Source organism: Paramisgurnus dabryanus, chromosome 2 (genome assembly GCF_030506205.2).
Source record: "Paramisgurnus dabryanus chromosome 2, PD_genome_1.1, whole genome shotgun sequence".
Taxonomy (NCBI): domain Eukaryota; kingdom Metazoa; phylum Chordata; class Actinopteri; order Cypriniformes; family Cobitidae; genus Paramisgurnus; species Paramisgurnus dabryanus.
Window position 1 is genome coordinate 6,924,980 of NC_133338.1, and position 14,097 is coordinate 6,939,076.

The 14,097-nt window shown below is 35.7% G+C and overlaps 1 protein-coding gene across 7 annotated transcripts in view; it reads right to left on the bottom strand.

Moving 5' to 3' along the window:
- Positions 1-14,097, bottom strand: part of arnt2 (aryl-hydrocarbon receptor nuclear translocator 2) — a 122,362-nt gene that overhangs the window by 85,442 nt on the left and 22,823 nt on the right. For 2 of the 7 annotated variants that reach the window (XM_065294273.2, XM_065294272.2), the window contains exons 3-7: positions 14,031-14,078; positions 13,096-13,140; positions 12,668-12,697; positions 9,670-9,883; positions 8,993-9,206 (exon numbers count right to left, since the gene is read on the bottom strand). In XM_065294273.2, the coding sequence (XP_065150345.1) occupies positions 8,993-9,206; positions 9,670-9,883; positions 12,668-12,697; positions 13,096-13,140; positions 14,031-14,078 (551 nt within the window). The remainder of the gene's footprint in view (positions 1-8,992; positions 9,207-9,669; positions 9,884-12,667; positions 12,698-13,095; positions 13,141-14,030; positions 14,079-14,097) is intronic. The other 5 variants (XM_065294275.2, XM_065294274.2, XM_065294278.2 and 2 more) reach the window with 3 other exon arrangements.

The following is a 14,097-nucleotide window of genomic DNA, read 5'->3' on the forward strand; positions in this document are numbered from 1 at the left end:
AATTGTGCAGATTCAGAATTTTTTTCTTCAACGTGTTAGCTTTACTTTGTTTTAATACTGCCATATTCTTGAAGGGTTCTGCTTATTTGTATGAAATAAATCACAGCTTTTCTTTTTGGTAATTTCATACGGTATTTAAAAAAAGATTTGTGCATTTCACAGGAGTGATCTAGATGCGCTGAATACAGTTATGCAACAGAATTATACATAGATATGAACTCATATGGCTGTTTGCATATAAAGCGAACTCTCTTGTGTTCTGACAGTGCACATATTATTACAGTTTGGTAATATTAGAGGCTTTGACCCCATGTCTTACATTTTAATGTGACAGCTCAGCTCGCCCTCTCAAAATAACCATCATCTCTGTTAGCATAATCAACAGTGACAGCACCCCGCCTGCGCCTTGGCCGAGTGTGAAGATGTTTTATGATGTGGGTGGACGTTCTCATGTGGTCGGCTGAAAGTTTTAATAAACGGAAATGCGGAAGAAATGACAAAGGGCTGAGAACACACCGGCTCTCGTTTCAGCTATCGCTATAATTGAATTTTACAGTCAATGCACAGCGTAACGGACGACCGTCCAGGGTTACCGTATATTAATGGTTAAGCAAGGCCGAAAACTGGAGTTGTCGATTGACTTATGTTTTCAAAGTTTTTCAAAATAATTAACCACGACTTAATGAATGCATGTTTAAACTGAAATTAAATGAACATAAAATAATTATGTTACTGGTTACATTTTATGTTACTGGTTACGACTGGAATTACAGAGCACTCTTAATGTTGTTGATATATGACCGTGAACCACAAAACCATAATAAGGGTCATAAGGGTCTTTTTTTATTGAGATACATTTTCTAAAAGCTGAATAAATAAGTTTTTATGTATGGTTTGTTAGGATAGGACAATATTTGGCTAAGATACAACTATTTGAAAATCTGGAATGTGAGGTTGGAAAAAATCTAAATATTTAGACAATCGCCTTTAAAGTTGTCCAAATGATGTCCTTAGCAAAACAAATTACTAATAATATATACTTTTTTTTAAATTTACAAAATATCTTCATTGAACATGATTTTTACGGCAAAAAAAAAATCGATAATTTTTACTTAATGCAAATTGTCTACTTGCATGGAATATCCAAATTCAAATGTCCCATACCAAAATATGCAAAGGGTACATCATGTAAACCTGTGTCCCAGAATGCAATCTGCTTGAATCAATGGTTTAAATATAATGAATGATTTATTGTTTGATCGGAATGCAAAGAAGCAGAATAACCATCTATTCATTTAATAAGTGACAACATTGACATGTAAGGAGGTCATGTGACAACAATGCAGGTTAATACTAACATTTTTAAAACATGTATCACTGCATACTATCCATGTGTACGGTTTTGCATTCTAATAATAAAAAATTGTTAAGGGTAATATATGTTAATATATAAAGTAGCAAGCAAATATTTAATAGACCACAAACCAGGTTCACCTCCAGTGGCGGCTGGTGACTTCTTTTTCGAGGGCGCACAATGTCACAACATATATTTAGCCCCTCATGTGTGTGGTACGTCATGTCAAAATGTGTGTTCGGCGCGTCATGATAACTTATGTGCATCATGTGTTATGTCAAAAGGGGTTTATGATAAAAGAGACACTCACGTTTGCCAAACACGCTTAATGTCGTTTAATCTCATGCGTAATCTCAAGAGTTTAGTGTTAAGTTTGTGTCTTGTGGGTATTTTGTCAATGTGAGCTTCTCTTTTATCAAACCCTTTTTAACGCGTGTGCAGCAGACACTTATTTTGACATGATGCACATGGTTTACCTGACGCAACAAACACATATTTTGACATGACGAGCGACACACACGACATGCAAAACACATATATTGAATTCACGCCCCTCAGAAGAGAGGTCACCGGCCGCCACTGTTAACCACATCAAACATTTTAACCTTGTGGCTCAATATAAATATTAGCAAGAAATCAGCAAGAATAAAAAACCATGTGTGTTATATATATATATATATATATATATATATATATATATATATATATATATATATATATATATATATATATATATATATATATATATATATATATATATATATATATATATATATATATATATATATATATATGTACATACAGTACTGTGCAAAAGTCTTAGGCCACCACCTACCACCAGACTTCTTGTTTTAGAAGTTTTAATGTCCATACAAAATAAAGAAAATATGTACAAAAAAGTAAAAAAGTACATTTTCATGATTAAATATCTTCTAAAGGCATTGTTGGTGTTTGGTGTGACATCTCTTGGCACTAAACAGCGTTTTTGAGCAGAATGAAGTAAAAGGACTAATTTATTTAAAATTTGAAATTAGGATTTAATTTTATTTACTGTATGTTAAAGAGATCCTGCAGTTTACCCTAAAAAACTTTACATATCAATTTACATTATTATACAGTTTTTAATACTATATACATATTTCCTGTATTTTCTGGTTGTATTCTATTAAAGAAACTGAGAAACAATTATGTATGATCACTACAATATTGCAAAAACAACAAATCCAATTCTGGCATGGTGGCCTAAAACTTTTGCACAGTATGGTTAGGTTAGTTAAAAAGGTAAGAAATAAATTTAAGATTTTGAAAACAAACATTCAATTGGAGTGATGCACAGTGCAAAAACAACAACAACAAAAAACAACAACTAGTGTACTCTATTGCATTTTGAAAAGAAATGGGACAATATTCAATTTCTTGAATACTATTCAAAAATAGAATAGTTAATTTTATACTTAAACTAACACTGAAAAGCTAATTTTTAACAATCAAAACTAATTAAAGACTATCAAACCATTGTTTAATCTAAAAATTGAAAGCTTAACATTCAAATAGACACAAATGTAATGCTAAGATGAGTATCTCATGAATAGGATATAGAGACGGACACATGATTCTTTCCAAATAATTGGCCCCATTTCAAGCAAGCAAAGATTGAAAGATCACCCACAGTGAAAATGTTTTTCTCTCAGAAGAAAAAACCCCTGTGGTTTAGTTGAAAACGCTGCAGGTGTCTGCTAAGGAGATAAGAGGAGAACGCATCTCAGCGGTGAATGTATAGCACCCTCTAGTGAACAAACATAGGCAGTTTCACTCATTTACATATTGGCTTTCCATTATCCTTAACTTTCCATTATTACATTTTTTTAAATGCTGTTAACAACAAATAAACTCTTGTTTTCTTGTTTTTCCAAGCTGCTAATCTAATTAATCTTGTATAGGGTCTATTGTTGGGTCCTAAGGTGAAATGTTAAATGTTCCATCATTCATAAATTTGTACATTTGGATAAAGCATCCCCTGAATGATAAATAAAATGAAAATGTAAATAAAAAGTAAATGTATGTAGGCAGTATCCTTACATTAAACCCTCAGGAGTGACCAATGCAAAACGTGAGACTTAGAGATCTGCAGTTTAATGTTTACATGCTGCCAAGCTAACAACTTTAAGTAGCACAAATATATACCGCTAATATTCTGTACAATAGCACACTTGACATTATGTTAGATACAGCCTACACCTTATCGAACAGGCTTTCGTATACATATTTAATCTGAGATGAAATCAATCAATGCAATTAAGGTTTACACACTACAGGATTCCCTCTCCAAGTCAAATTCCCTGACTTTCACTGACCAAAAGCTGAATTTCCATGACCTGTGTCTGGAATGCTGTGAGCCTGGATAATGTAGCGTGCACCATGAGTTTATAAAAATGTAGCTTGAGAAATGAATAAACAGTGCCAATAAACAGCTGTTTAAATTGTAGTCAGCGAAGGCTTGGACCCGAAAATGGTTTTCCGTACCTCATAAGTTAACAAGCGGATTACATTTGATGAACAAAAACTCACATTTAAAGCAACAAAAAAAAATTCCTGATATTCCATGACTGGGTAAAAAAAATACAATTCTCTGACTTTTAATGTCTGGAAAAGACCATGATATTCCAGAAATGTCATGACCCATGGGAACCCTGACTATATATCCATTTGTGTTTACTAAAAATCAAATCCATGACGTTAAGGCTGCGATCACTTGACAGCTCATCAAGATCTACAGGATTAAAGGAATATTCCATTTTCTTAAAAGAAAAATCCAGATAATTTACTCACCACCATGTCATCCAAAATGTTGATGTCTTTCTTTGTTCAGTCCAGAAGAAATTATGTTTTTTGAGGAAAACATTGCAGGATTTTTCTCATTTTAATGGACTTTAATAGAGCCCAACATTTAATACTTAACTCAACACTTAACAGTTTTTTTCAACGGAGTTTCAAAGGACTATAAACGATCCCAAACGAGGCATAAGGGTCTTATCTAGCAAAACGATTGTCATTTTTGACCAGAAAAATAAAAAATATTTACTTTTAAACCACAACTTTTCGTGTAGGTCCGGTCCAGCGCGACCTAACGTAAATGCGTAGTGACGTAGGGAGGTCACGTGTTACATATATAAAACGCACATTTGCGGACCATTGTAAACAATAAACTGACACAAAGACATTAATTAGTATCAGTTGACATACAACAATGTAGGAACGGTCCTCTTTCAAGGCGCTTGTAAACACTGGGGCGGAGTTTTGCGTTCGTCCTCTGTGACCTCTTGACGTCATGACGTATTGCGTGGGGTCAGCTGGCGCATCACGACCGGATCTACATGACGAGAAGTTGTGGTTTAAAAGTTTATATTTGTTATTTTTATGGTCAAAAATGACAATCGTTTTGCTAGATAAGACCCTTATGCCTCGTTTGGGATCGTTTATAGTCCTTTGAAACTCCGTTGAAAAAAAAACCGTTAAGTGTTGAGTTAAGTATTAAATGTTGGGCTCTATTAAAGTCCATTAAAATTAGAAAAATCCTGCAATGTTTTCCTCAAAAAACATAATTTCTTCTCGACTGAACAAATAAAGACATCAACATTTTGGATGACATGGTGGTGAGTAAATTATCTGGATTTTTCTTTTAAGAAAATGGACTAATCCTTTAAGTGAAAATTACAGACAGATTGGGCTGTCCAGGAATGGAGTTACCCTGGTCTACCATAACAAAAACACTACAACGTTTGTTTTGACCACATAAACCGATGAGCTCCATCAAAACGTGTTACAACCCCTGAACCCCCAACTCTTTGGTAAACGAACAAAGCGATATAAAGTCTCCCGAAAACAATTCGCCACATACCAACCTCACTAAAACTGGAAAGCGTGGTGCTCAACGGCAAGATTATCATCATCCAAGGTTTTTCAAAGTACATTTTTAGCAAAGCATCTGTCTGTGATCAGAAACCAAAATTAAATGATGGGTCACGCAGCACGACAATGACTTTAATCGTAAACAGAGCGAATAAAACCGAACGATCTGTGCGACTGAGAGGCCCAAATCAAAGTTCTGTGTGATTGATCTGTTGTGAAGTTTGAGCTTGGACCATTCGAACAAGTCATACTAAAATCTACATGAACTGAAACCACAAACTGGCGCAAACTGCTGATTTGGTTGAGGTTATTGCCAGTAAACTCCAAGTTCACATTTTTCCATTAGTCCTTTTGTGCAATAACATCATGGCATCGTAAAATGCCTGTTAAATACAGCTGTTTTGATTTATCACAATGTATATGACGATCAGTTCACATTTTCGAAAACGCATACTGACATCAATGTCATTCCAAAGGGGTTCATCTTAACGTTAAAATGTGTCCAAAAATGGGAATTCTTTTGTTATTCCAAATGCGTATGCTGTTATTGTTTTTAGTAAAACACGAATAGCGAAATCTTTACATAGCTCTGTTGCAGATCGATATTTTTAACATCTGTGGTCACAATAACTGACGTTGCATGAAAACGGCTTTTGAAAGAATCGTTAAAAATTTTCGATCTCTGTTCCACATTAAAATACATTCAGGTTTAAAGGCTTCAAACCCAGGGAAGACGCAGTGGTACTGATAAAAAAATGTACACCTGCCAAATCCAAAAATGTATTTAAATAATAACAGCGCTTTGATTTTTCTTACTACCCTTATGCACAATATTTGCATACCATTTACATTTGAATTATTGCATTTGGCAGACACTTTTATCCAAAACGACTTACAGTGCATTAAAGGTGTACAATTTACAAAATAATTTTGTTCCCTGGGAATCAAACCGATCACTTTTTGCGTTCCTCGCACAGTGCTTTACCCACCTGAGATACAAGGACACAGCATGCTCTTTCCACTGCAGGGAATATCCTAAATGTTTATTGTGCTTTTGTGTTTATTGTATCTTTTGTCGATTTTATTCTCGAAAATGAACCGTGAAAAGCGAAAGGCTTAAAAGACACAGCAAACTTTTCCAATTACATTCTCATATTAAATCCATTAGCGCCATTTTCATCAGTTTGTTTGAAAGCCGAGCAGAAACATCTCGTAAACAAGTTCATTCAAAAGGTTCCTCACAGCTGATTAAAGTTACCACCGACTCTCTTAAATACTAATGAGGAAAATCTATTGCAGAGACCTGAACAATCCCAGTAACTGAATATTAAAAAGCAAATATTCTGAAGTATTGTTTCTATGAGGTTCACTTATAAACATGCGTGCATTAAAACAATAGTTTGCTACTGTACCATTAAGACCTCTTTATGTTAATGACCTGTAATATGATTGGCTAACCACCATAAAGGTAAAATTAGCAGCAAAACCCCATGTTGTTCAAAACTGAACAAATGCGAAAAAGTGTCCGTATTCCCTCCTAGACGTTTGCATTAAAGGCGCTCTAAGCGAATAATGTGCGACGTCACTTCCTGTTGATGTTTGAACTGTTTTCAAACAGACAGAGCGTAGCTAACTCCTCCCCCTCCCCCTCCCTTCCGTGCTTTCATGAACGCGCCCAACCCCCACCCCCAAATCCTTCTTGCCGTTTATTGGCTGGAATACTTTGTTTTGTTTTGTGCTGGCTAGGTTTGGCCATTTGTTGATATTGCCGTTTGTGAAGCCTGGGCTGTCTACAGAGATCGCGTTTTTTTACAGTTTGATCAGCGGACAGGCAGCAAGCAGATAGTGAGGAGATGTTTCCGGTATGTAACAAAAAATGTTTTATGGTCTAAAACGCTTCAATTCGCTTAGAGCACCTTTAAGGGCGGTTTCACATTTGGTGCGATTGCCTGGTCCGAACCCGAGTTCGATTGCTCCCCCTCCCCATGCCCCCCATGGACTGTGTTCACATATTATTTTTGCATCCGAACTGTGGTGCGCTTGCATCATCAAGCTGCAGCCGGCGCGTTCTCATGTTGCTTGGCAACCGCTGTAAATGAGAAGACGACAAGCGTGATTGACGAACTGCAAGCAGAGAGATGATTTCTGAATGCCTCCGCAAAAATTGACGTCGGCGGACAGACCGTTGTCATCAAAACGACTTTAGTATATTTGCGGCAGACAGACGAAAGTGCGTTTCTGTATTATTTATTTGAAAACAAAACCAAAGGTTTAAAAAAATAAGAACAAAAGTTAAGCAAGCATTCTATGCATTTTGTTGTCAAGGTAAGTGCACGCACACAAACACACACGTCTGTTTTGGTGGGACATTCCATATAATCACTTCCGCGATTTGGTACGATTGCGCTCACATCAGCAGCGAACCGATCTGGAGTTCACATGAACCGGACCCCAGACCACCCTTTTTAAGTGGACTCGAGTACGTTTTGCGGGTGCGCACCAAAAGTGCTAATGTGAAAACGCCCTAAAAGAGATAGTTCACCCAAAAATGAAAATTCTGTCATTTTTTACTTACCTTAATGTTGTCGCAACTAGGGCTGCAACAACTAATTGATAAAATCAATAATAATTGATTATGAAATTTGTTGTAGTTAAAACATACTCCTGCACCACTGTCGACGGCGGACACATGTCCGCTTTATACAACGCAAGCTGTGCGCTTAAGTTAGGCGCTGTTTATTCATACAATGCAAACTGCATGCTTAAAAGTCAGCCACTTTTTTTTCATACAGCACGAGCTGTGCACTCAAAAGTCGCCCTTTTTCTTCTTACCATGCGCTCAGCTTGGTTAAAGCTAGGCAGCGTTGCCAGATCCGCTGCCTCTCTGCGGGGATCTGAAGTGGCAACTTTTAAACTGTTTCAGCAGGTTGATATTTTTCTGTGGGTTAGAGATGGAAGGATTTGGTTCACAACCTGCTTTTGACTAATTTTGAATGGCCACTGGGGCGGTTTTGTTATGTGGATCTGGCAACCCTGACAGGAAAATTATGTAAGTAAAGGCTCAAAATAACGCTGGTTCAAAAAGTTTTTATTTATTACATCATTTTATTTTATATTTGTTTAATTGCGGTCACTTTGAAGCAGTACTAAACTGCAACGGAAAAGCAAACCATGTGCCGAGCCGCATCGTAGCACACGATGGAAAAGCGCCAATTGACTTCAGTCACTGGCTAGTCTGTGTGCTTACCATGATTTATCAAAATATTTTATTTTGTGTTCGACAGAATAAAAAACTAATATTGGTTCAGAACAACATGAATTTGAGTTCAGTCAATGATGAGAGAATTAAATTTTTTTAGGTGAACTATCACTTTAAAACATTTCAATTATTACACAGATTAGTCCACAAACAAGGTTAGAGTTTATATTCAGTTATATGCATGTAGTAGCATACATACATATTATCTTGATTTTCCATTGATATCAAATACAATCTATTTTTAATAGTCTTGGGAACTCTGACCAATGGAAAATTTGACTCCCCAGACAAAATTGTACATATGAAACATATAACATATGTCAAAACATGTCAATCAAAAAGATCAATTCCCTGGAATTCAACCAGGCTGTGGAAACAAAAAAATCATTTATCTGACTCCATAAAAAACCCACAGTCGTCTAGGCCGTTGTCAAGTCCCGTCTCCCATCCTAATAATTTCAGTCTCTTACCTGTCATGGAGTTCTCGGAGGTGCTCAGCTGTTCCCTCAGTTTGTCCACGTCATCCGGATGAACCTGTTCAAACAGCGTGCTGCCGAACCACTCGGATTGGGGGTGATTCAGTACGGGGGTCACGGAGTCGGACACGTAGATGACACGACCTGTCTCAGCCGCCACCACGAACAGAAAGCCATCAGCTGCCTCAAGTATCAAGTGTTTTAGTTCCTGTCGTAGTGAAAACACAAGTGTCCAAAGAAGTTTAAACTAATTCTTAAAACTTCATTACTTTAATGCAAAACAGTTCCTGGGAGTCGAAACCTTGACTATGGAGTTGTTAGCAATATGCTCTGCAAATTAAGATAGGAAAGTTAACTTTGCTGTCTGAAAAAAAGTATGTTCATAAAAAATCTGACTGATAGAGGTTCACTCGTGACAGGGATACAAAAATTTGGTATTGTGCTGTCCACAAATTGTGAATTGGCAAAAAAGATGAACAAATCATAAGTATATCAAAACAGTCAAATAAACCATTCAGCCTGCGTTATGTTAATAATTCATATTCTCAAGCCTATGCAGTTCACAGTAATATTAAATAAATGCTATATGATATGATTATTTAGGTACTTGCTGCATTGCCAATGCAAAATGTGGGTCCGGTGTAAATCAAAAAGATGGGATCTCGGCATACCTGTTCAGTAAGAAAGGATGGTTTGTACGCTCCATCGGTTGATGTGTTTCCCGTTCCCCTCATGGACTTCATATGTGAGACCGCCATACGGAGGATAGTCAGCTTGTCCGGTTTCCTTGCCAACGCGCTGCAGGTGGGCACCATATCCGACAGCTCTGTGATGTACTGGGTCATCTTATTACGCCGACGACGCTCAATCTCGCTGTGATTCTCTCTGGACGTACAAAGTAACAGTTTGTCTATTTTTAGCATGTAATGACAGATAAGCAGTATGTCTATAACAATGAGCAAATGTCTGAATGTTTCAGAGATCACAGGTATTGTAAAATTACCATTAGTAATGCTGTAAGTACCGATACGTCAGTACAAAGTCCATAATGAAATAGAGCAAAACTAAAGCCTGGAGCATAGTTCGTTTTTTTTACGTGCATGCACATCCTACACATACAAAGTATATGCAATTATAAAAATCCGCTGTTGTGCGTACACTGCGCGCATGCTATTTTGATGACTAAATTAGCGTCACTGTACGTGGACCCTCGCATACGCGTAAAAACTGAACTATACTTCAGGCTTTAGTATAAGAATTTGTTACCAACAATTGGAAACTTTTTGGCGCACATACTAACACATCTCAGGCAAAATGTATTTTGCGCAATTTAAAATGCCCAATTTGAGATTTTAATGTTACCACATCTATAATGTTGAATGTAAATAAATAAACTGAATGTAAACAGTGGAGACAGGCAAGACTGTCAATATTAAGTCATTAAATGTCACTGTCAAGTAATTAATATCAAATAAAAGGAACAAGTAATCAAACAATATATTAACAAGAAAACAATAAAACACTCACAGCCTTAAAATGGATTGACAGATTTTGTATTACTGGCTGTGTATTGCTTAAAAACTAAAGCAATGTTCAAATAATTTGTATTCTTTCTGTTATTTTCAGTTCTACTATTACCAATTAATTACTTTAAAGTAATGCTATGAATTCATTTCTGGATAGTTAAGAGTTAAATTACTTTGAAAATCCTTTTAAGCTTTGTTTGTATAACTAAAACATAAATATGTATTGTATTGTTTTAATTTAATAAGCTAATCTTTCTAATAATCTTTATAATTAAAGCTGCAATCCGCAACCTTTTGGGCGTAAAAAAGGAAAATCAATTATTAAGCAACTACTTGAATGAACAGTGTTTAAAACTTTTGCCCGATTCACAACGGAAAGCAAAAAATCTGAAAGTCTCATTCACTAATAATCGGATTTATACATTTTTAAACATGGTAATGTTCTGTTTTGCTTTGTATTATAAAGGTTTTGCTGTCGGTGTTAACAACATCCCTACACACATTTCACACATTAATTTGTGCTTATGCATTCTTAGTGAATGAGACCTTTTGTTTTGTAATTGGATCGGGTGGGTCGATTTTCAAGGAAAGAAACCGTTTTACGTTTTCTGTCTTTGCAACGTTTTGTCACATCCGTAAAGAGAAAGAAGAGGTCCCAGCTACTATATCACAAGTTTGTGCTGCTGCAGATGGTGAAGAGTTTGTCATTTAAACTTGGCATCTATATGCCAGCGTTTAATCTATAAAGTTTTAAGCGATAATCATCTGGGTAATATTACATTAACATGTCAATCATCTTAAAATGTCCATAACATCTGGGGAATCATATGTTGTAAAGTACGCATATTATGCCCATTTTTACAAGTGTCAGGTGAGCCTATAATGTTTCTGTAAAGTTTTAGCTCAAAATACCCCACAGATCATTTATAATAATATGTCCAAATTGTCCCTAATACGGTTGGGAGCAAAAAGAACTCTGTTTTCATGTGTGTACCTAACAATACATTAAAAAAAAAAATTGGGTTAAATTAACCAGTCAGACATGGGCCATGGTGGGGCTTTATCAGTGTGATGTCACATTAACAAGAGAATCAAAACACCAACTCTAATGAGACCGTTTTGATTTAATGGGGATTAAAAAAGAAAAGGGTGGATTTTTTGATTATAGGGTTGTGTTCACACATGCCAACACACATTTATGTTCACACAACTTGTAAAAGTGGATTTTGCATAATATGCGCCCTTTAAAACAATGAAAGCTCAGACTACAGAGAGCCTCCAGTCAAAAAGGAGAACGCGACAGAGCTTGTGCTAAATCAAATTCAATAACATCAGCAGGCCTTTTTAGCATCTAAAGGGATTTAACACTGATGCTGAGATTACTTTTTCCTCTGAACAGGTTAGACATCAGCAATATGATTCAAATTGAAACATTTATGTTTTAACTTAAGCAGAACAAACGCAACAGAAATATTATTTGACATTTTGTTTTGGATAATATACGACTTTTAGTATGTTTTAGTATCAGATTTATCCACACAAAGTAGCGAGTCAAAACTCAATTAATGTTTCGAAAATTACTCTTATTTTAAGCTTTAAACAGAGATGGCGAGAGAAAGGTGAAAGTTACAGATTGCAGCTTTAAAGTGTGTTCAATAGCACATTGGTATGAAATAAAAAGTTGGTAAAGACATGAGGGAATTTCACTTTCATTTCATCAGTATTCAACAAACTAAAAAAACAAAAAAAATGTTGCGCTCCAACCAAGTAAAGTTCAATTGCTACAGGTGCGCAGAGCCAAAAATAAATAAAAATAAAAATGTCATTGAAAGCAAGACAATTGCAAGCCGCACACTAAATTCAAAGTCAAAAACACAAACAAACATATTTTTATTATCTTATAAACTACAAGTTCAAAAGTGAAATTTTGTACTTTCTGCACTATGCACAAAATAATAAAAAGACGTTTTTTGATAGACCAATTCCAGTCTGGATTGAAGTCAGTGAGCGGCTAGGAATCCTCTTGTTCGTAATTGTCAACGATACTGACATTTTCTACCTATATCTGCCCTCCTTTACTTATACATTATACGCTAAAACTTCAACAAAAAATACTAAATAGAGAATTATGAATTTTACATACGTCAACGATGGCATCTGGGACTTGCGTGCTCTGAAGATATGAAAAATACGTATGTTTGCTACAGTATATCAAAATAGCACTAGGCAAAGATATCAGTATAAACTGATCTACAACAACACTGAGCTGATCTCAAACTAATCTGTCTTTTTACTTAATTTTCAAGGGACTTAATAGAAAACGCTGTCAGATCTTTTAAGCGGAAAATGAGAACCTACTACAGTATTGGTCTGCGGAGAGCAATGGCTCATATAAACTGCACATATTTTGGATGAGCGCGTCAGCCGAGGATAATTAAACTATAACTCAACAGGGTCGGACATATGAGGCCAAGCTGAGCGAATGATGTTGAATCCTGTAGGTGGCAGGTGGGGCTACTGCCTACCCCGATTTCTAGCTATCCTGAGGGAGCATCTATGAGATAGCCCTACCTGGCATAACGTTCCTTATCACCTGGAATTTGATCGTCATCATACCTGTAAGAGAAAATGCAGTGATGAGAAATATCATAGTAAGTGAACGTCAGATGCATTTTTACTACAATAAATAGCTTATATTGCATCTGAGCTCTGTGTGTGTTCTTATATTATACTTATATTTTTGTGTGTTTACATGGTTATATAATCATGAAATGTGATCTTTGGTCATGAAAGGATGATGACAAAACAAAAAACAAACTCAACATTTTAAGGTATCTGTATCCCAAGATATAAAATTACTTATAGCAAAACTGCATCATAAAATGAAGCAGTATTTGAAAAATGTGACAAATATTGTTTGAAAGATAAATAAAAATGTTTGTTTGGTATGTGTGTTAATCAGTACGATACACTGAGGCTCACATTACAGTACTGTATATAAAATAAAGCATATATTAGTATATATGGCAAGCCTTTAATGGTTAAAGGGACGCTACGTCGAAAAATAATCTACAGTATGTGTCATTATTTACTAATTCTAAACCTAAATGCGGTTGCTTTTTTATTAAATATGTTCTTTATATGAAGAAAGTAAATCATACAGAACATAGGAATTACTAAAAAATGATTTTTATTTGGGGGGCAGAATTTGCTGGATTGACTCCTCCATGTCCAGTAGGGGGCAGTATCTCCATTGCAATGCAAGAGCTAACAGTGTAGGATCTTTACCGTCAGCCGCAGTGTAAATATGGATACAGCTCCTTTACAAAGAAAATAAACTGAAAGGAAACCATAAGTTGAGGACAACAAAACGAGATGTTTTGAAATGGCACAAATTTTGTTGCACTGCTGACAGACATCATAAAACAATAAAACAACAGAACAAAAGGACATGATGTATGGGGCTAATTTGATTGTTGAAAACTTATAATGCGTCAAATGTTTACCTTGAAAATCTGCTGGGTCCCTCACCTTCCTCTTCGTCAAAATCCATTCTAGAAAGAAAGAGAAACC